Source organism: Copadichromis virginalis, linkage group LG9, assembly GCF_057382275.1.
Source record: "Copadichromis virginalis isolate Kocher_CV1m ecotype Utaka linkage group LG9, C_Virginalis_male_GT1.1, whole genome shotgun sequence".
NCBI lineage: Eukaryota > Metazoa > Chordata > Actinopteri > Cichliformes > Cichlidae > Copadichromis > Copadichromis virginalis.
The window spans coordinates 28,412,305-28,436,185 of NC_140626.1; the positions used below are offsets into that span (position 1 = coordinate 28,412,305).

At 40.2% G+C, this 23,881-nt stretch overlaps 1 protein-coding gene across 2 annotated transcripts in view; it reads right to left on the bottom strand.

Moving 5' to 3' along the window:
• cntnap2a (contactin associated protein 2a) overlaps window positions 1-23,881 on the bottom strand; it is a 403,255-nt gene that overhangs the window by 185,606 nt on the left and 193,768 nt on the right. For both annotated transcript variants that reach the window (XM_085468615.1, XM_085468614.1), the window contains exon 4: window positions 6,616-6,763. In XM_085468615.1, the coding sequence (XP_085324741.1) occupies window positions 6,616-6,763 (148 nt within the window). The remainder of the gene's footprint in view (window positions 1-6,615; window positions 6,764-23,881) is intronic.

The window sequence follows — 23,881 nt, forward strand, 5'->3', positions numbered from 1 at the left end:
TTCTCCATTACTCTCCACTCTGCTCTACTTGTTATTTATTTTGGTTCTGTCTTTAGTTTCCAATCTTTCTTCAGTCATTTCACTTTGATTTTTGTTCTGTCACATTTATGGTACAGGCATTGGTGGTATCTCAGCGTCCAACAGTTTTATATGTCGCCATATATGGATATGGATCAACGTGGATAAAATAATCAAATAAATAAAAATTAAACGCATGCATGGGCGCACACACAAAAAATGCAAATACAAATGTTTTATGGTTGCTTATAATTATGCTAATGCCAAAAAAAGTCTCTGACATTTTAAACTACAAAATGAAGTTTGACATTGAAATGTTAAACTATAACTACATAATGCATTTTTCAACTGCTTAAATACTAGCTTCAGTTCTCTAAAACTAATTGTCAGTGGCCTGAACGCATATATTTAATTAACTTGTAAATATCCTGCTACAGTAATGTTTGGTTTTTGATTTTAATGGTCAGGTTGTTGTTAGTCAACATGACATAATCACAATGATCATAATATAGCATGCTTAATTAAAGTTTTGTGGATATAAATGCGATGTTACTGTCATGAAATTAAAATTATACAGGTGAGTAAACAGTGTAAATTAGTCATTTTAGCTGCTGGTAGGTGGTTGCTTTACAACATTTTGATGAAATAATAGATGTGCATAATTCATGTTCTCTGTGCTACAAAATCTTGCAAAACTAAAATGATACAATGCTTTTCTAAGGTTTTACAGGTGCAAAGGTGCATCCTTGCCCATTGTTAAATGGTTGCCAGGGAACATGATCACATTATAATATACCATGCATGAGTTTTGCTGATATAAATTAACCATTAATGTTGTGAAATTCAAATTATATGATGGGTATTATGAGTGCATAGATGTTAAATATGGGTTATTATCACTCATTGGTAGGTGGCTGCTAGGCAAAATGATGATGTCATAACATATGGTTCTATAGATAAGAGCCTTAAAGGGATCTAAGATGTACCTGTGTGCCAAGTCTGGTTGCTCAACTCCTGACTGTGTAGGTGGAGTTTGTGGGCGGAGAGAGATTTTAATTTAATCCTACGTAAAGTACTATTTTTTTTATCCTATTTATTGTTTTTGCAAAACATTTAACCCATTCTAACAGATTAAAATATAGTTTTAAATGTGAAGCTATTGTGATGAATCAGAGTAACTATAAATCAAACTAGGGACCACAAGCCTCACCTTGATAGTATAAAATGTTTCTTGATCTAATGTATCCATTCGAGTTAGTAGAAACTTGTTTCAGGTGTTGCTGGGAGGAGCCAGAGACAATGGTTTCTAGTGGCACTCTGGACTATGTGAAATTTTCTCTCCTGGTAAACACAAACTGACTTCCCTTTCATAACACTGAAAACTAATTCACATTTTAAATCACATATCTGTGTTGGTTTGAAAACAATACTTGAGATGTAACTTTCTCCTTTGGTCAAATAAAGATAATTGTTTCAGACTGTTTATCTGTCATGAAAGCAAGTTTTATTTGCAACACCATACATGCGGTTCCCATGCTTACTCTAATGTAATATTGAGCCCGAGAGCCAGAATGATGCTGTTTAAGCTGATGCTTATTCTAGAATTAGATACTATTCAGAAGAAAATCTCCATAAGTACATTTCTTAGCCTTGACAGATTATGATGGCGATACATCATACTGACAACAGATTTGGTCTTTGGCATTAAAAAAAAGCCACGGGTTGAAGTCAGCTGTGAAAGAGATTGCATTTGTATGGAAAATTAAATTTGTACTCTCTGTTTCTGTCTGATTCCCCTTTCTCTCACATATTGCTTCTACTATTTACCGACTCATCTATGAAGTAATTGATTTGCTGTTGATCCTATGTTAATCAAAATGGAAATGAGCATGTAAATTCCACAGCACGGTGAATCATGACTCCTTTGCAGCTTGCACCTCTGGCACAACCACATCCACACACATGCATACAGATACTGCCTTTTATTGCATAGTCCTAGATGAGTCATAATATGGCATTGCATTTAATTATCATACATTTTCAGAACCCAGAATTATCATCTACAACCAACATATTTGGTGATTATGCTGGAAACATAACATCTATATTTATCTGCCTCTCTTTCCTCCCACTACTTCTCTTTTGTGCTTTCTGTTTTCATCCTCTTTCCTCTGCCATTGCCCAACACTGTACTTCTCCCGTCTTTCATCTTCCGGCTGGGAAGCGGGAAAAACATTTACAAGAAGCTGATTCTAGGGGAACTGCAGAGTCAGGGAGTGAAGGATGGCTAGATGAACAGACAAATGTATGAGTTCTCATTTTCTGACTGAATGCTGAAGAAAGAAGCAGTGACAGCATAATCATGAGGAACCACTGCAGGCTTCAAAACAAAGATGACAGACAACTCTGAAAGATGATGCACCTGACCAGAGGGAGTGTGTGTGTATGTGTAGTTGTAGTTGTGTTTCCCTCTTTCTGTGTTTCTGCTGATACTTGAGTTTTAAGCATGTGTCTTCCTTATTTTGCATTTATTATACATCTCAAAACAGATGTCACTGAGTGGTGGACAACATTCATATCTGTCAGAAACACAAACTCTCTGAGCTTAGTTGGGCCTTGAGACAAGCAAGTAGGTTTCTTTTTTTTGTTTCGTTTTTTATTTTTTGTTTTCCTTCCTCGTCTTCTTTTTTATTTTAGTGCTATTTAGTGAAAACCTCAATCAGATTAGAAATACAAGTACAAGTACCTCGGGCTGTGGGTGGACAATAAACTGGACTGGTCATGCAACACAGAGCACCTGTATAAAAAAGCCCAAAGCCGACTGTACTTCCTCAGGAGGCTGAGGTCTTTTAACATCTGCAGGAAGCTCCTGAGGATGTTTTACCAGTCAGTGGTTGCTGGAGTACTTTTCTATGCTGTGGTGTGCTGGGGGAGCAGCACAGCAAAGAGGGACTCATCCAGGCTGGAGAAACTGATCAGGAGGGCTAGCTCTGTGGTCGGCATGAAGCTGGACACTCTGGTGACAGTGGCAGAGAAAAGGACATTAAAGAAACTGATGGACATTATGGACAATGCTGGGCATCCTCTGCACACGGCCATAAACAACCAGAAGAGTCTGTTCAGTGACAGGTTGCTTCTCCCCAAGACAAGAACTAACAGACTTAAAAACTCCTTTGTCCCACACGCCATCAGACTGTTTAACTCCTCTCTGGAGGGGAGAGGGAGGGGAAACAGGAGGACAAAGGAGGGGGGAACAACTAAGCTGTAGTGCCTCTTCACCTCGCTGTACAATACCTTGTGCAATACTTTTTGTAAATAGTCAACAGTGCAATAGACTCAATACTTGAAATGTGCAATTCACTTGTATTTTTATTTTTTATTCCTATTTATTCTATTTATCCCCTTTGTATATTTTATTTATATTTGTCTCTGTATTTATATGTGTGTGTGTGTGTGTGTGTGTGTGTGTGTGTGTGTATATATATATATATAACAGTTCTGTAACTGTAACTTCGGTCGTTGCTGTGCTTTTTTTGGAAGTCGAATTTCCCAGAGGAACCCACCCGAGGGATTAATAAAGTTCTATCTTATCTTATCTTATCTTATCTTAAATAAAAATAAGACCATAAAGTCTATATGTGACCAAGAAAAACTGGTGGTTTGGAAGTGACCCCATTGATTTTTTCCCCTGTGTGGGATCAATTGCAAGTAGTTGCTGTGAACAACTGGTCCTCAGAGGTTTACCAATCAGCACCCGTCTTTGGGTGACCGCTTTTGGTCTGAAGGCATCTGGTGGGAGGCAACCTTCCTTGGCCCAACTCGGCTGGATTGAGTGCCTTAACTCTCAAACATATTGGCAAAGGTTTGAAATTAATTTCCATCTTATTTACAAATGCATAGAGATTGTGTTGATGTGCGCAAATTCTCTGCTTCACCAAACAATGATGCAAACACACAAACCTGAATCAATCAGGTTCAGCCGGCAATTTACTGCAAATTGCACCAAATTTAACACAGAAAAACGTGTCTTAATTTATGCCAACTACATGCGTAGTAGTTGGCACTATAAGTGTTTATTTATTTGACATGAGAGAAGGAAATGTTATAAGAACTCTCCTCACGTCCAACTTCTAATAGAAGAGTTCACCCTTATTCCATAAATATATAAACATATTTTTAAGCCTCCCCTCGTGTATTTGAGCTGCCATGCTGTTTTCAGAGAGAAACATGTGCACTACCTTTTAAAAAAGCTAATACGCTATGTATTATTTTGTTACTTGCTTCCAGCCTTAAAAGTATGCTGCTCAAGGTTTAAAGTTGGTTGCTAATGAAATGAAGTAACTATGTTTTTGTTCATTTATACATTTATAAATTGTAAATTTTCCCTGTCTGGTTTGGGCTGCACTTCAATGCTGTTCAGTCAAAAATGACTCCAGACTGTCTTGTTGGTGCTTTATTCTTGTTTTTATTTTATTGCTTTCTCAATTAAGCAAAGCTGAAAGACAGCAACTAACTGCAAGGGATCTCACACCTGGTCTCTGCCTTTAACTTCAAAATTTCAAGGGTAGAGAGATTGGAGGCACTCATTGTCATGTTTAAGAAACCAGTTTGAGATTATTTGAGTTTTGAGATATGCTTTGGAAGCAAGCATCAGAAGATGGGTGCACTGTAGTCATAAAGGATGGACATGGTCAGCAGTGATACTCAAGTATGATACTCAGTTGGCACCGAGAGCCCTAAAGTGTGCCACCAACAGCAGCCTGAGCCTTGAAAGAAAGCAGGATGGATCCATGTTTTCATGTTATTTATATTAAATTCTGACCCTGCTATCTGAATGGTCCACCTGTTGGTCTCCTGTTGTCCAGTTTTGATAAGTCTGTGCAAATGGTAATATCAGTTTCCTATTCTTAGCTCCTATTCGTAGCTCTTTGTGTAGGCCTCTGATGCTGCAGCCGTCTGCTTCATGGTTCAACATGTTGGGGGTGCTATTCTGCATACCTCGTCTGTAATGACTGGTTATTTGAGATACTGCTGCCTTCCTATCAGCTCAAAGCAGTCTGACCATTCGCCTCTGCCCCTCACACAGAGAACTGCCAATGCCAATGTGAAACAGTGAGTTTGGATCAAGCCCAATTTAACTTTTTCTGCTGTCTAAAGTAAAGTGGTAACCTCTTTCTCAAAGTGCTTGCGGGTATAGGCTGCATAAGGTATGTTTCACATCCTGCTCAAATACTCCAGAACCACTGGTGCTTGACAGCATGCCCAATGTTATGTAAGTTATTGATTGTTCCTACATTTCTTTTGCTAAATTTGAGAAATATATCTTGCTGAGTGTTACTGGAATACTATGACTTTTTCCAAATTGGGAAAACTGCATCCAGATATTGTTCCAATTCTATTATGTTTTAAAGCTAGCTCTTTCACCAAATCTGTTCAAAATACATTATCTCTTATCGTCTTAGGTAAAAACAAGGCCCCAGCAATTCCATGTTAGGATCACTGACACCATTGATGTGTGAGAAAAGTGAAATGACAATACCAACAAAATGAGCTAAGTGTGATTATAAATGTGTGGGGAGAAGTAATGTGTATAAGCTTGAAATGAACTGAATGGCTGTGTTGCTCATGCTAGGAGTGCCTATGCACGCATGTGTGCATCTGTATGTGTTAAGTGTATGTGCAGCACATCTCGTGGGCCTTATCATTACTGTCATGCTTTTCTTTTGACATGGGAAGGAAACGAAACAAGGAAAATATAATCAATGAACCGAGGACTGACTGGAATACAACGCATGCCCTTGCATTCACGCACACAAACGCACACGCGCACACCCCCTCCCTCACAAACATATCCACGCATAGTGCAATCACATCTCCCGAATGAAAGATGTATGTGTGTCACTTATAACCGTAATTTATGCAGAGCCTTAATTGAAAATTGTTATCAGAATCAATTTGGCAGCCTTTAATAGGATGAGGGCAAAGAGGCTGCAAGAGAGCCAGTTCCCTGGATGATGCATTTGTTAGAAAGCGAGAGACAGTGTATGAGTGTTTGTGTATCTGTACATGTTTGCGAGTTTGCAGCCGTGCTCTGCATATTGCTGCAAATTGATTTTATTTGTGCATGTATGTATCGTGGCAGGCTTTCATGCTGGGATTGTGTTTAATTCACATGCAGAAATAGCTCCATTGTGCCTTGATTGGAGCTGACAAACCATCATTAAGTTCTCCACATGGATCCACAATTTGAAATGCTAAGTGCTAGGCTGCACATGTTTAAAGCCTGTGAGGCTACTAGGAGTATATTTACTTAGGAGTGGAATCTATCTGGTTTCTTTAAACGGCTGTTGTATCTGAGTGTTGTGATTCCAGACCAACCAAGTGACTGTAAAGCAATTAATATGCAAATGAATGCCTCCACCTTTGATTATTGTTCTGTCTAATAATGTGTGAAGATTCAAGGTGTTACAGGTGTTAGATTAGCCGTGTGTGTAAGAGAAATATAAAAGAGACATTGCAGGTGTTCTCCAAACCTGTTTGTGTGTGTCTTTGTGTGTGCGTGTGTGTGCGTGTGTGTGTGTGTTTATCTCCACTCACAGTAGGAGCATCCGTAAACTTCTATTCGCAGACCAATCCGTCCCTCCTCGCTCCATTCTAACGGGATGAGCCTAAGGAAGCGAGCCACGATTCCCTGCTGGAGCTCATGGCGAACTGCACTCTCTGAGTTGGAGTTCCCAGAGAAAGCCTATGAACATAATCATTCATATACACACAGACATAGAGAGAAACACAAACACACACACACAACACACACAAATTAAATACATCAACGCCACAAGCCTGAAGACAAACAAGCAGCTTCAGGACTTCAGAACAAGAGTATTTGTTCCACTCACCACATCCTACCCTGAAGGTGCTCACTCACAAAACATACAAAATAATTATGAGTCTACATATCTAATATGCCCACCATAGGACAGTCTAACCGTAGGGAATGTTAGGAGTAAATTGCATATTGTATTAAGCTGCGTATGCATTAAGAAACTCCCTGCTCACATCAATTCATATCTAGACTGATTTATGTGTCCCAACAAGTAATAGAGGCTTGTAACTGATGAGGTTTACAGTTCTTTGCTATATTAGCCCTTTGTTCCACACAGCTGGTATACCGTCTAAAAACTCATCTTATTAAAAAAAAAAGGCATCTTGAAAAGCAAATAATGCCTATTTAACACTTCTAGGATTGCAGTGATGCCTAATTAAAATGTCGTATTTATCTGCAATTTTAAGTGTCTCTGCACAGCCCCAGTGTGGCTGCAGTTCCATGACTGAACATGTGCTGGTTGTTTTGTACACATCATGGCTTGACAGCATGAGCTGCTCTCCAATGTTTTGCTGTAAGCATAAATATTTGATGTCAAATTTCAATGACAGGCTACTGAAGTACATCTCCTGACAGTGCATTCCCCCTTTGCTGTTTTGACTTAAATGTGACTGACTGGAGTCTTTACCACCCACTAAAAAAAATAAATTGTATTTACATGGAAAAGAGAAATGAGACAAGGATGGCATTCACTTCACCAAATACTATAGAATCCCACTGGATGAGTAAAAGAGGCACTCGTTAAAATGATCTCCTCTTCTCACTACATCATTCTTGTTTTCTTTCCTCCTACTTAGTTTCTCTTCCTTCACTTGACCTGATACATGACGGGGAGAACCTCTAACCGCCCACTAATCCACCTCACCACAGTCCCTGAACTATTTTCACTTCTGTGCATTCTGCTCTGCTCTCTGAAATAAACACACAACACAACCCCGTTCCCCCATGCATTACTTTCGACACACACATGCACAGAACAGTTTGCACACACCACTGGGGAGAAGCCTCATTAATAGCCTAGCAGGTAACTAGAAGAGAGCAAGACACTAGACAGCCATGTGTTATTTCAGATAAGACATGGAGTGGGCAGGGCAGAGCATGAGTGTATGGGAAAAAAATAACTTGCACAGACAGCCTGCTTTCAGCTGACTCTTCAGTGACCCAAGAATGTACCCCTGAAGATATGCTATCTGCAAAAGGAGGAAATGGTCAAGAGTTCACACTTAGCTCAGAGCTACTGAACTTTCACTGTTGTGAAGGAGTGGACAGTGCTTCTTTTATCAATGAATTCCTCTCAGTTTCATATTTAATCTTTATTTATTCCATAAACCTTTATGGAATAAATAAAGTATGCCTTTTGAAAGAGAAGGTTGCAGCGTAGTATTGTATGTATGTCACCAATAAATAAGTAAGTAAATAAATAAATAAAAACAGCAAGCACATTAATAGTTATGCTCCTGACCATGACATAGCTAGAGTTATGGCTTTTACACCCAAAGACATAAAATCTCACAAATCCACAAATTGTCGTGGTTCTGCAGGAAGTTTGGACACATCCATCAGTGGCTAGGCAACAGATCAAGCAGCCACTCTGATCATGTGAAAGACAATACTGTTTAACTTGTGCAACGACTGGTAACTGATGATTCAGCAATGCAAACCTTAAAGTTACATTAAATTTGCTTTTTAAAGCAAGTTGACTGGAAACAGCATTTTTTCTCTTCTTTTAAATCATAGCAATTAAGTGGAAGTTGCCAGGTGTAATTGCTGCTTATATCGGTACTTTTTAAAGTAGCTTCCACACTATAGAAAAAAAAGGACTGGAGTACCTACAGATTACATGGACAGTAGCTGCTAGGTCATGAAAACCCATGACACGAAGCTCCTGTCACATAGTTTTTGTGCTGATGTTAATACCAGAGGAGGTTTTTGAGTCAGCACAGCACTGGTAACTTTGAGCACTCGGGGAGCCTGTTATGACTTCAAACAATGTGCGCTGAGCTCATTTCATAGTTGCATACCGCATCATCAAAACACTGGAAGTCTGAAATGTCTCCATAACTGAGATATTCCTTTATTCACCTGGGCTAACGTTACTCTTTGGAGCTGTTTGTGCAATTCTACAATAGCTTCTTCCCCTCTAACCCTTATCTTTTTCTTTTGCTGTTAAATCTTCTCAAGCTTTCTTCTCCTGTGCTCTCTATTGCATGTTTGTCCTTCAGTATTCTGTTTCCAAACTGCCTGTAGTGTTGGCTTCTGATATGAAGCACAATGACAGTTATATCTACAATCTGCATAAATACACACAAGCATCCATGCACACATATAGATACAGACTGCCAATGCACGACCTTGCCATTTAAGCAATTATGAAATGTTAAAACCTGATGTCACTGTTAAGATCGCCTCATCGTTGGGTATAAAATAACGAAAGAGGAAAAAAATCTTCTGACAATTTTTCTGGCTGCATGCAGATGACTTCAATTCCTTTTTGTCCAGCTGTCACCTTCCTCTCCTTGCCCTTGTCAAGGTATACCAGAGAAAGAAAAAGAAAAAAGACAAAGAGAGAGAACAAAACCATTTTTTTTCTTCACCCAAAAGCTCAATCCCCCCATCCTCTTTTTTTTTTCCCTCTATTTCCCTATTGTGTTCATCCCGCTTTCTACACTTATCTATGCTTGGCTGAATGAACAGCTCAATTCAAAGGCATTACTATGCAGAGTGGGGGGCAGAAGGCAGGATAGGGAAGAGAAGAGGAGGATGAAGATGAGGAAAAAGCTGTGGATGCTGAACACCTTGCAAAAGTCTGCCTAGTGAACCATTTAATTCCCTCTACTCCAAAGTCAAATCATTAAGCGGCAAACCAATGAGTAATTGGAAATATATGTGTGTGACTGCCTGTGTGACAGTTTATGTTGAGGTGTGTGCACGTGTGCGTGTTTTATAAGCAACTTTAGAGCTTAGACACTTTGACGTTTTGTTTAATCAAGAACTGAGGTAATTTACGGCAACAAAGGCCACAAAGTGCCTGAAGCAAATTTCAGAGTTTACTCACTAGCTGCTATGTGCATGCGTGCAGAGTTGCATATACTTCTGCATGATTCTGCCTACTATGTACAGTATGTCAGTGATATGTACAGTTAATGTTAGATTAGTTGGTTTACTTGATACTTGAGAAAAATATTTACTGCTATTTTATGTAGTTCTGTGAGGATGTGCATCATATTTTGGAATGTTTAGAACAGTGTAAGTTAGTAAAGGACACACGCATGATTTCAGCAGTCCACGAGATCAGTGGGAGAAAAGCAATGAAAGAAATCTTGACTTGGAAAAGAAAATAATGAGGGAAGCTGAGAACCAGCCAGTCTCTGTGCTGACCATTTGGAGCACAGGGGCTGTCATTCAAGAAAGAACAAGCCAATCACTTTCCTACAGCTGGTCAAAAAAATACCCCTGTGGTCTGCTCTGTCTGACATACACAAACACACTTCGCTTGTATACGAGATAGACATCCACGTCGGCATGCTCGCTCTCATAAACAGACCCTGGCAAAATTCTCCACACGCCCATTATCTAACTTCTCAAAAGCTCTCCCTCATTGCTACTCCTCACCCGCTTACTTATTTTCCCTGGCTGCATGTTTTCATTTCCTGAATGAGCATCTGTCCTTTCTGTCTATTCTCTCTCTTTTTTGTTTCACTGAAAATCAGTCTGTATATGTGCGAGCATATTTCTGTTTGTGCTGCGTGTCTGCGTTTTGACAGCCAGACAGAGGCCCTTCCAGAGAACAGATCTCTAGATACTGAGAAACAACAAGTGAAAGCTATTTTCTGGCATTTGCTTGTTGCTGCTGGACTCTTTGTTAGACCAGCCCAGAGTCAGGGCTATTGTGTGTGTGTGGATCTATGTGTATGTTCCTTCCAAACAGGCAGGGGAAATCAGTCCGGCCTGGTCTGGTCTTTTGTTTTTATTGACAAGTGTACGAGACAAAACAGAAGGACCATAGAGAAATTTGTGTTTCTGTGAAGCCCTGTGGGTGGCTGTGTCTGTGCCAGGAAAATAGGACAAATTCTAGTAATGCTTAATTGAAGTCATGAATCTTTAAAATGTTTTAAAGTGGGCTGGGTGTTACATACTACAGCATGTGGCTAACATCTTGAGAGTATACCGTGCTACACACAAAGCCTCAATAGGAAATCTCTTCTTACTGTTTCGTGACACTTGCTGACAGAATTAAAATTCTGGGCTACACAGTCAATCAAGTATCCCACTAGGGGTGAGGACCACAACCAACTTCTGCTGCAGGCAGAAGCTAAATGGATTTTTGATCTGAGTCTGCAGCTCCAGATGGGCTCAATGAGCTGAATGAGGAACTTGATCTGTGCTATTTCCTGTAATGGTTTTGTATTTTTTGTATTGTTTTTTGTTGTTGTATTTCAATCATATTTTTGTTCATGTTTTATTTTCTTAGTTCTTTCTCTTCGGTGGTGATTTATGCTTAGAAATGTAATAATATTTTGCTTAGTTGTACATCCTTGTATATGTTTGTGCTTCAGTTTTGTTTATATAGACTTTCTGACATGTCTGTTTTTGGCAACACATTTCTTGCTTTACAAGTTTGAACAGTGAATTGAACTGCAAATCTGAAAGTTTGTGATTAAAACGAATGTATGTCCTTCCATTGTTATGTGCACTTCTGTTGATTTCTGTACATCAAAGGCATGATAAGCTGCTTCAGAGACTCTTTACAGTCTTTTATTGGAACAGTTCAGAATGATCTCATTTTGTATCCGTATGTGCCAGATAGTTAGTTCAGTCGCCAATTAAATGGCTTTACCTGCTAAAATGGGCACCCAAAGAATTGGTGACAAAGGAAAATTGAATCTTTTCTTTGCTTTGCATACATTATTAAGGAAAAATGAAAAACACTTCTAGTACATTTCATACCAATACTTTTTTCCACACACTGCCTTTTGGGCTCATTAATTACTGTATAGTAATAGAAAGAGTGAAAAAAATAGGAAATTTTAGCAAGAAACCTTCATCACGTCTTCCCTTAAATTTACACACATGCAGGAGAAAACATGTGTGTGTACATGTGTTTGGACCTGATGTAAGTGACATGCAATAGTTTTACAGTATCATGTCAGTATCAGTATCAAGAAAAAAGTGAAAACCATCAGTGCACTGTTGATATAAAATGGTTTCTACAGTCCTCATTAATCATACAATATTAAGAGAGTTCATACAGTAGGAAAGAGGAATTTTACCTCAGTGCTATTTTTTATACACTGTCTACACAAGTACCATTTTGAAACTGTTGCCAGACCAATTAAAATTTCATTTCAGCCACTTAAGTTGTAAAGAAACTTTTATGACTCACTGGGATCTACCCTTTCTCCATAGTTCCATGCTTTTCAGACCTTCCATATGTAATAATACCAGTGTCACTGATATGCTACACAGTCACAAATATAGGTTGTTTTATACCAGTATGGACAAAAGCACTGGGCCATCTACACATTAAATCTAAAGGAGATGCTAAGCCAAGGAAGTCCATGTCTTGAAGCTCTTGGCACACAGCTTTTGTGCTGATGTTAATGTCTCAGAAGGTTTGCAAGTCTGAGTCAACAGAGCACTGGCAAGTTTAACGTACTACTATGTGTCTCAACACTCGACTAGGTGACTGGGCTCTGCAACTCTACCACTTTGCAGCTGGAGTGGTGTGCTTCCTTCTACTTTGAAACAATACCTCTTAAAACGTTTTATTTGGAGGGAAGATATTTCATTAGCAGATAAAAAAGATGCAATAGTGGTATCCTATTATTCTAGGATCCAGTGAGCTCTTTAGAACAACCATTCTTTCACAAATGTTTATAAAGGCAGACTGCATGGCTAGGTGCTTGATTGTATACACTTGTGGCGATGGGACTTGAAACGCCTGAGTTTAAAAATAAAGAACCCATTACATTTGTTCATATTATTCATGTTGATGATCTTCATGGTTACAAACTGTAGGTCTCCTACGGCAGTGTCAGAGTAAGCCGAAGCACTTCTGCAATGACTTCCATGTGTGTAAAAGATCAGCACTTTTTAGAATTGACATAACATGATCACACATTCTCTATGTATGTGGAGAGAACTATCATTGACAAATGTCTGAAAATAAAATTTGATGTGCACAGTGCAAGGTATTGGTGTTTAGGACAATCTTTAGAGTGCTTTAGCGAGACACAAGTATATGGCTGTCCAATAAACTGCATTCTGGTCAGACTTAAGGAAGAGATACCAGGGTGCTCATACAGATATAAAGCTGACACGTTGAGATGTCATCAGATTAATGAAGAGTAGTGCATGTCTGAAAAAGGCTTATTTGAATTCATCATCTTCGTTATTCTCGCTCAGCAAATTTTAATTTCCACACTCAACTCTTTATTTAGAATGAATTGACATTAAATAGGCTGACACTCAAGTTCTGTGAAGTTGCTGCAGCCAATCAAGATAAAGACTTAAAAGTTAAAAGACAGACTTTATATCAGGGCCGATTAAAAGAAAAAAAAAAAGATGAAGTCATAAAAAGTAATCTCCATGACTTCAAGCAGCAGTGTTCCTCTGATTAGTTCAATTCAAACATTTTGGACTTTAATGCTGAACGTGATAACTCATTTAGTGGTCGACAGCAGCTGTTCATCAACAGTCAGTGTGAGTGAATGAGAAACTGCTTATGTATGGGGATAAACACTGGTCAACAAACAAGTTTGTCTTCTTTTTGTTGAGATGCAGTTTTGACCAGTGTCAGGAATTTGAGTCAGTAAGAGTAAGGCATAAAGAATCAACACAAATCATGAATGCACGCATCACTCTGAATGCTAAACCTTTTAATAATCTTACATTAATATCAAATAAGTGTGCCTTATTTCGTATGATGTAAATGAACCTCCTGGAGTCTTTCCCCGATTCATTTCAACAGCAGACAGCAGTTGCTGTTTGGATGGTAGCAATGGATCATCTCCATCTGTGACATGACTCATTAGTAACTTGCGGCTGGCTTGAATTCAATGAAACATGGGAGAACGTATTCATCTTTGTATTACGTCACGTTATTAGTGGTGTTAGCACCAAATTAATAATCAGTAAGAAAACTGGTACTTAAGAACATTTTGACACAACTTTCTGCTAGGGCGCAGCTATCATGACTACAAGGACAGAGTGTAATTATTCTTAATGATTCAGTTTGATGGTGCAATGGTTTTGCACTGATGTACAGTATGCACGTCTTTGCAGGCCTGTCTACTGCCACTGGGGGGCAGTGTGTAAAACCCCCCCAAAAAACATACGTACAAATGGTTATGTTATCGACTGTCTCTCCCTGGAGATGAAAGCAGTTATAATGTACCAAAGAGTCTTTATAATGGATCGAAGTAAAGTGCTAAGGAGAGAGTAAACAGAAGTTAAAAATTCTGAATGACAATATATCAACTAGGCTGTTAATCATGACATCTCTTAGCAGTTGTCGACCACTGAAAGCACCAACAACGCGCATTAAAATTGGACCATGAGCAATGGAAGAAGGTGGCCATCCATCTGTGGGATGTGCTAAACGAATAAGTCCCATTTTTGGAGGTGCAAAATCAGGGCTTACAAAACTTGAATAATCTGTTGCTAAAATATTGGTGGCAGATACCATAACACACCTTCAAGGGTCTAGTGAAGACCTAAATGCCTCAATGGGTCAGGGCTGTTTTTGGAGGAGAAGGGGGAGCAGCACAATAGTAGCCAGATGGTCATAATATCATGCCCAATCATGTACTTGGGCTTGTGCAGGAATTCAATGCAGTCAGACCCCTATTAGGTCACAGAAAAAGATGGTGTTCACCTTCATAAAACAAGGCTACTTGAAACCATTTCTAGTTGACATGAAGGGTATTGTCATTATTCATATGACTGCTGTGCTTTGAGGTGATTGTTGTGATTTGGTGCTAAATAAATAAAACATAATTGAACTGAATTGAATTATTAAGACATTCAAGGCTTTTTGTAACTAGTTCAAGTGAGACTCCATGGTGTAGAAAGATTAGCTTAAGTGCAACATGGATAATATTGGAAATTGTTTAAGAAAAAAGCATACTTCTAATATTGCATAATGTTTACATACTACTGTATAGCATATACACATAACAAAACGGAAAGTAAGAAAATTTTATGTTATTTTCGAGAAATATATTCTTTTAAAAAGTCTTTGTGTTTGCTGAGAAGGAAAGACTTATTTTGCCTGTGTGTTTTACACACACAAGGACAGAATAAGATCAAAGATGATTATGTGCCCTCATTTTGATTACTTTGTTATGGAGTGCAATGTATTTCTGCACTTTAAAAATGGCATTCTTCTTTTCTTTGTTCAGCCTTTCTTTGATCAAAAGGGACATTGAACCAACTACCCCGCTGAGGCGTGCCCTTTCTATGGGTTGGAGAGTTTTACGTTACTCATCTCTACATTTTGATCTAAGTTTAGGAGGTCCTTTTGCCAACTTTATTCTTGAGAGGACGTTGATGATCATGTTGACATTATGTTGACTCTATGACCATTTTTATCCTGTTCTTCCATATGGACTTCAGGAGGGGAAATCCTCATCCAGCATGGCTTCAGCTCTCTATTCTGCTCGATTATGCTTCTGATAAGCGGTAGCATTATGACCTCCAATTTCAAAGGTCACAATAATTATAATAATAATTTGTATCAAAAAGGTTTAGAAATTGTTGTCCTTGTAGAGTGCACTGAAAACATCTGTTTGGTGTGTAACATCAAGCCATCAAGTTCTGCCAGCAATGTCAAAGCTATGTCAAGTGCAAAGAATTAGGATCATATTTTGGTTCCCATAACAACTCTCTTTCCTCTAGTCCTCCAATTAAAAAAAACATGCTTTTACTCAAAAGTTTCATAAGGAAATATTTCAACATTTCAGGCTTTGTTCACGCCAAATTCATCATGAGTAAAGTTTTAAAAATATTGTGACATGACAGTTTTAATAATCAAAACAAACCTAAATCTCAGTAAATACAAAGTGAAACTATGATGGCACCCCTGCTGAGATGTGAAACACATCTCCTGATTACTCAGTAACAAGCTGACATTTAACAGGCTGCAAGTTTGTCAGTGCTAAATATAACTTTAGGAGGGAGATAGGAGCCAGTTAGATAATGCTCTTTTCATCATATTTTCTTACATTAGATTAAATAAGATACCCTTATTTAATTTTAGTGTCACTGTTCAAAAGGGGCATAAACAAATTAATAAACAAGCTTTGATGGTTTTCTGCCAAAAACTTAACTTTACTTAAAATGTAAATATGATGTTAGCTTGTGCAGTATACAAAATAATATCTGCATATATTTTATATTATATTTATATTTATATTGTATTGCTTTGCAAGAGTGCTTTAGATGAACCTACTCTATGCTCAGGTATCCCTCCTCTTTGACATTACCTGATATATGGAAGATACTCTAAGCACTGTTTTTCATTACATATTTGTCTATTTGGCAATATCCTTTCTCTGTTTTTCTTTTTTCCTTGTTTTCAGCACTGACCTGCTTTACTGGTGTTTTTCTAGTTTCTTGCTTTATTCATTTTCCTCCTAATGTAAGCTCCTGTCTGCCAAAAGCCTAAAATGTAAATGCATGAGGCACTTGATGTCTGCATCTAATAAAATGCAAAAACATGGACGGCGATTGAAGCCTGGCAGCACGGAAGATCATCCAAGTTCAAAAAGTCAGCACTTCATTTCATTCGCGTTGCTTTTCTATCTCAGATGTGACTGTGAAATTTCATACATAAATAAGTCAAACTGCAATGCCTCAAAAGTGAAAAGAGGTGGGAATTAGAACCATTTCATTTAAGATGTACAACTTTTACTACAGATTTAGTGACTTGTTTATTAGATTATTTTTTATTTCACCACCTTAAACCAGATCAACCTTAACCTTGATCTTTACTGTGAGGTTTTGGGGGCACTGACTCACTCTGACTCATTCTGTTTGTTTACACATTACGTTAAGCTCATGGAGCCCTTAATAATTTAGGTAGCAAACCATTTTAATTGGAGCTCATTTGAATGTTAATATATAACTTCTGGTGAAAATTTCAAACATATTTTTTACTTACACAAATTGACTTAAAAGATTCCCTGTTGATGGCGACTGCTTATTGTATTGCCATCTTCTATTTGTTTTCTCAAATCTAAATTTAACTCATTAACTTGCCTATTGGTCGTGAAGACTGAGGTGGCTCCAAGGCACTTGGCAACACCCAGTGAAATAAATACTAGGCTGACATGCAAAGAAAGGTAAGCAGGGAGAGAGAGAGAGAGAAAAAGAAAGAAAAAAAGAGCGAGCGAGCGAGAGAATGTGTTCCACTGGTGCATAAATCCAGGTGCATGATTTATCAGTGCATGCTCTGCAGCTTTTGAAACTGAATTAGTCCCCACCACTGAGACACGGAGGCATCACCATTCATTTACCTGACGAGCCACAGTCTAGCAACTCCTCCCTCCTGAGAACACACACATTCGATCACAATTGGACAAAGGTAAGCGCATGAGCTCCACTCGAGCTCGAACACTAACACTTTCACATAAGCTCGCACGTGCTTGTTTCAACATCATTAGGTTCAGTTTTATATACAGCCTTTAGCACAGAGAGAGGAATAAAATGAGCCTCAGCTGTTCTGGCAAGAGCGAAGCATTACATTCGCAGTGTATTACAGCATCACATTTCCTGACACCTTTTTAGCAAGGCTTCAGCACAATTTCATCTGTAAATACCTGAGCAATGTGGCTGCGAATGGCACAGGCTGAGACACATGGTCGCAACATAATTAAGTTGTGTCGCCATTATTTACTTTAACCAAATCTATTTCATTGCTCTACATCCACGGAAGGCTATAGCAGTTGTTTTAGTTCAGCTAAAAGAAAGAAGTGTAAATCGTTGCTTTAGTTTATTTATGTTGACACTGACTAAGTTACACTGGAAATGTTATCCTGTACCTGGCGGGAAATTTTACGTAGTACCATCATTGAGGAATCTGATTTAAATGACCAGTATTAAGTGGACAAATCGAAAGTTTATTCTATCAGCTTATGGGTGAGAGAAGCCAGAGGATGCTTTTTTTAAGTGCAGCGCTTGTTAATGTTAAAACTACTGAATGCAAGGATTCTAAAAAAATACCTGTACAGTGTTTCTCTCTGTGTTTGTTACACACAAGAAGATCTGTAGCTACTCTTAGGAAAAAATGTTTGTACTGCAATTTACCAGCCTTATTCCTCATGTCTCAATGACTAGTTGACAAGATACAAGATAATGTGCTTCCATGCACAAAGGCCCAGAATGTCTTTTGGGTTTTATTGCATTGCTTTCAAATATTCTTATCAATTTACAGTAAAAACATCTATTTCACAGCATGTACTTCGTTATTTTGTTCAGGCTAAACTGTGACGGCAATATCTCTATAAATGTTAGTAGTAGGCATCAGAATCAGAAAGGGGTTTATTGCCAAATGTTGAGCAGGTTTACAACATTAGGAAATTGCTGCGGTGCTTCAGTGCAAACATACTGTCATAAATAGCACTTAAATAGACATGAAAAAATAAAAGTAGGGATAAGAATTAAAAGTGCTACGTAGAAAGATATGTGCATGAGCTATACATGAGATATATACATGAGAATAAGAATTAAGAGTGCTACGTAGATAGATATATACATGAGTGCAGGTGGTGATCAGTGCCAAACATGGAATGATGCAGTGACACAGCGTAGGGTCATGTGTTAGTGGTGGGAACAGTCATATGGTTATTGTTCATGTGTCCAACAGCAGAGGGGAAGAAACTGTTCTTATGGCGAGAGGTTCTGGTGCGAATGGACCGGAGCCTCCTGCCTGAGGGGAGCAGGTCAAACAGACTGTGTCCAGGGTGAGAAGGGTCAGCTGAGATCCGAGCTGCACGCCGCAATGTCCTGGAGGTGTACAGGTCCTGCAGAGATGGGAGTCTGCAGCCAATCACCTTCTCAGCAGAGCGCACAACACGCTGCAGTCTCTGTTTGTCCCTGATAGTGGCTCCAGCGTACCACACGGTGATGGAGGAGGTGAGGATGGACTCGATGATTGCAGTGTAGAATTGCATCATCGTCCGTGTTGGCAGGTTGAATTTCTTCAGCTGCCTCAGGAAGTACATCCTCTGCTGGGCTTTCTTAATGACGGAGGTGATGGTGGGCTCCCACTTCAGGTCCTGAGTGATGGTGGTACCCAGGAAGCGGAATGAGTCCACAGAGGTGATGGGGGTGTCAGTCAGGATGATGGGGGGGAGTGGGGCCGTGTGCTTCCTGAAGTCCACAATAATCTCCACTGTCTTCTGGGCATTCAGCACCAGGTTGTTGTGGCTGCACCAGGACACCAGACGTTCAACCTCCCTCCTGTAGGCAGACTCATCCCCGTCAGAGATGAGTCCAATAACGGTGGTGTCATCTGCAAACTTGATTAGCTTGACAGACTGGTGGGTGGAGGTGCAGCAGTTGGTGTACAGGGAGAAGAGCAGAGGAGAAAGAACACAGCCCTGAGGGGAGCCGGTGCTGATGGTCCGGGAGTCCGAGACATTCTTTCCCAGCCTCACATGCTGCTCCCTGTCCGTCAGGAAGTCAGTGATCCACCGGCAGATGGGATCAGGCACATTCATCTGGGAAAGCTTGTCTCGGAGATGGTCTGGAAGGATGGTGTTGAAGGCAGAGCTGAAGTCCACAAACAGGATCCTGGCGTAGGTTCCTGGGGAGTCCAGATGCTGCAGGATGAAGTGTAGGGCCATGTTGATGGCATCGTCTACAGACCTGTTGGCTCTATATGCAAACTGCAGGGGGTCCAGGAGGGGGGCCGTGAGGGTCCTGAGATGGGAGAGAACTAGGCGCTCAAAAGACTTCATGACCACAGATGTCAGAGCCACGGGTCTGTAGTCATTTAGTCCAGTGATCCTAGGTTTCTTGGGGACAGGGATTATGGTGGAGGACTTGAAGCAGGCAGGCACATGACATGCCTGCAGTGAGGAGTTGAAAATGCCAGAAAACACTGGGGCCAGCTCGTTTGCACAGTGTCTGAGGGTGGGAGGAGACACGCCGTCTGGGCCGGGTGCTTTCCGAGCATTCAGGTTCTTAAACTGCTTCCTCACATCTGCTTCATGAATATGAAGAGTTGTGGTGGGAGGAGGTGGTGTGAAATCCTCTTTTGTGTGGGGTGAGGAGGGGGGTGTTGTAGGTGAACGGTTTGAAGGTGGTGATGGCTCTATGGAGGGGGGAGAGGTGGGGGAATTAGTGTCCAAAGTGCCTCTATTGTTGGGGCCGTTGGAGGTGTGAAGGCTGCCTGATGGCTCGTCAAAACGGCAGTAAAAGTCGTTAAGGGTGTTGGCTAAGAGCAAGTCATCAGTGGAGTGGGGGGTTTTAGGCTTGTAGTTTGTGATATTCCTAAAACCTTTCCACACAGAGGCCGAGTCATTCTCTGAGATCTGCTGCTGCATCTTCTCAGAGTGCTGATGTTTAGCAATGTCCACTTCTTTAGTGAACCTGTACTTGGCCTCTCTGTAGCAGTCCCTGTCTCCGCTTCTGAACGCCTTTCTCTTTTCCAGCCACAGCTTTTTGAGTTTAGGGGTAAACCAGGGTTTGTCATTGTTATAACTCACCCTGGTGCGTGATGGCACAATGCTGTCCTCACAGAAGTGGATATAGGAGGTGACAGTGTCCGTAAACTCGTCCAAGCTGTTAGAAGCAGCCTTCATTGTGTCCCAGTCTGTAGACTCCAGACACGTGCGAAGCTCCTCCACAGCCTCGTTGCTCCACAGTTTTTTAGTCCTCACGACAGGTTTGGAGAGCTTCAGCCTCTGTCTGTACGCGGGGATTAGGTGGATCATGACGTGGTCAGAAAGTCCGAGTGAAGCGCGGGGCACCGCGCGATAGGCCCCGCTGATCGTGCTGTAACAGTGGTCTAATGTCCTCTCCTCTCTGGTCGGGCATTTAATATACTGCTTGTATTTGGGAAGCTCATGGCTCAGATTGGCTTTGTTAAAGTCCCCAAGAGCAATGATGAGAGAGTCCGGGAATGTCCGCTCCATGTGCAGTATCTGCTCCGCGAGTGCGCACTGAGCTGCCTGCGCATCTGCGTCTGGCGGGATGTAAACAGCGGCCAGGATGAATGAAGCAAACTCCCGCGGAGAATAAAACGGTTTGCAGTGGATAAAAAGATATTCCAGAGAGGAAGAGCAGTGCTGAGCAATCACTGTCACATCTGTGCACCAGCCACTATTGATGTAGAAGCAGAGACCTCCACCTTTGGACTTACCGGAGAGAGCGGCCTGCCGGTCCGCGCGCAGCAGATGGAAGCCCTCCAGCTTGAGCGCGCAGTCTGGGATGTTCTCACTGAGCCACGACTCCGTAAAACATAAGACACAGGAGGAGGCAAAGTCTCTGTTCATGCTTCTCATCAGGGCCAGTTCGTCAATCTTATTCCCGAGTGAGCGTACATTAGAAAGGAAGATCCCAGGAAGAGCAGTTTGCAGTCCGCGTCTCCTCAAACGCACGAGTGCGCCGGCTCGCTTCCCTCTCTTTCGGCGTCTCGCTTTCCTGGTCAGAGTCAGCAGTAAATCTGCCGCAGATGCGACAAATATTGGAAATAAATCCACAGGCGTTGTAGTCCTGTAGTTAAGGAGCTCTTCTCTGGTGTACGAGTATCCAGAGGAGTGCCCAGACACAGAAGAAATGCACAAAAACAAAACAAAAGTAACGCACTGAAGCACCAGGGCGACCATACGCGGCGCCATCTTGGTTCCAAGAGACTTCATGATTGTGTTAGCTACTTTCATCACCAATATTTACAGGTGTCTCCTTCTGGCTTACCTCAATTTTAACAGCCAGTGTCTGTTCTAATGTATTAAAGTACATCCTATGCTTCCAGTAATCTAACTTTACTTTCATATCAGGTTGAGGGGCTTTTTTCTGAACACTTCACAATAATACATTACAGAAAATAAACTGGTAATAAGAAGGATGTTTTGGGATGCTGAAACTTATGCCGTGTTTTAGAGCTGTTCAAAGACTAGACTATTTTTCACCAGTCCAGTGAGAAACTATTATTAACTTGTTCCCTTTTGATGCTGTATCAGCTTAAGATGAGGCTGCGGCTGTGCTAGTTTATTGGATACATACATTACTGTCAACTGACCTAGTGTACTTTCAGCTTCAAGCATCTCATCCACATGAATAAACAATCTGGCAATGTAGGAGAGGGCCTCCTGGTACTATCTGATAGAGACTAATGGCAAACGACATTATGGAGGAGAATTCTGACTTTAGAAATGTGTTAATTTATTTTTAATGTCTTGTCGTAATTCGGTACGTATTGCATTTTGATTTCTTGATTTCTTTCTTTTGGGATTACATGAAGAAAGTGTGATGCTGTAACTATGGAATAATAAAATCGATCTCCTACTCTTTGTTTTTCTGCAGGTTTCTAACGTAGCCAAGATATATCCATAACAGTACATCTTGTAACTGCTTCTAATCTCACAATTAGTTTTCAAATTTGTCTTTTCTTCTTTTTTATGGAGAAATATAAACAAGGACCCCCACTTTGCCTTTGCGTTTCTAGAGAAAGCCAAAAGAGGAACTGTGCTACTGTATGAGGAAGTCATACAATAAGAAGAATGTTGAGGTTGCTGCAGGACATGTATGAGGATAGCGTGACAGTGGTAAGGAGTGCAGTTGGAGTGACAGATGAGTCTAAGGTGGGGGTGGGATTACATCAGGGATCGGCTCTGGGCCCTTTCTTGTTTGTGATGGTGATGGGCAGGTTAACAGATGAGGTCAGGCAGGACACTCCATGGACTATGATGTTCACAGACGACATTGTGATCTGTAGTGTGAATAAGGAGCAGGTGGAAGAGAGCCCGGAGAGGTGGAGGTATCCCCTGGAGAGAAGATGAATGAAAGTCAGCATAGGTAAGACAGAATACATGTGTGTGAATGAGAAGGAAGCAGGTGTAACAAGTCTAAATACTGGGGTCAACCATCCAAAGCAACAGAAGTGCACAAGAAACATGAAGAAGAGAGGTGCAGGCAGGGTGGAGCAGGTGTGACAAAAGGATAGCAGCAAGAGTGAAAGGGAAGGTTTACAAGATTGTAGTGAGACCTGCTATGATGTATGGTCTGGAGTTACTGGCACTGACAGAATGACACGAAGTGAAGATGAAGGTCACAGAGACGAATCTCTAAAGATTTCCACTGGGAGTGACCTGCATGGACAAGATTAGACATGAGTATATCAGTGGGACAGCTCACATTGAGCACTTTGGAGGCAAAGTTAAAGAGGCAAGGCTGAGATGTTTGGACATGTGCAGAGGAGAGACAGTGGATATACTGGACAAATGATTAAAGATAAAGCTTCTAGGCAAGAGGAAAAGAGGAACACTATAAAGAAGGTTCATCAGTGTAGTGAAGGAGAACATGAAGAGGTGTTGGTGTGGCTAGGGATAGGGTTAGATGGAGGCAGATGATGAAAAAAAGGCAGAAAAAGATATTTTTCTTTTGTTTTTCGTTGTTTAAAAATTGCTGTTATTCCTGGAGTTTAGATTCATAAACCAAAAGAAACTGCAAAAATAGAGATATTAAGCGAAAGGCAGTTTTGTATTAATAGTAGTAGTAATGGTTAATTATAAGCAGTTATAACCATAAGCAGCAATTTAAGCAGACAAAAAGCTTTTAATGAGTGATTAAAAAGAGTACACCATTACTAGATAATACACCCATAAAGCACTGTATGCATCACTGTATGTGTGTATGTGTGTATTATCGTGTAAAAGTTCTGAAAAATTGAAATATAAATATTTCAAATATATGAAATGTAAATATAAATAATATAAAATAATAATATAAATTAATTGTAAATCCATTTACAAT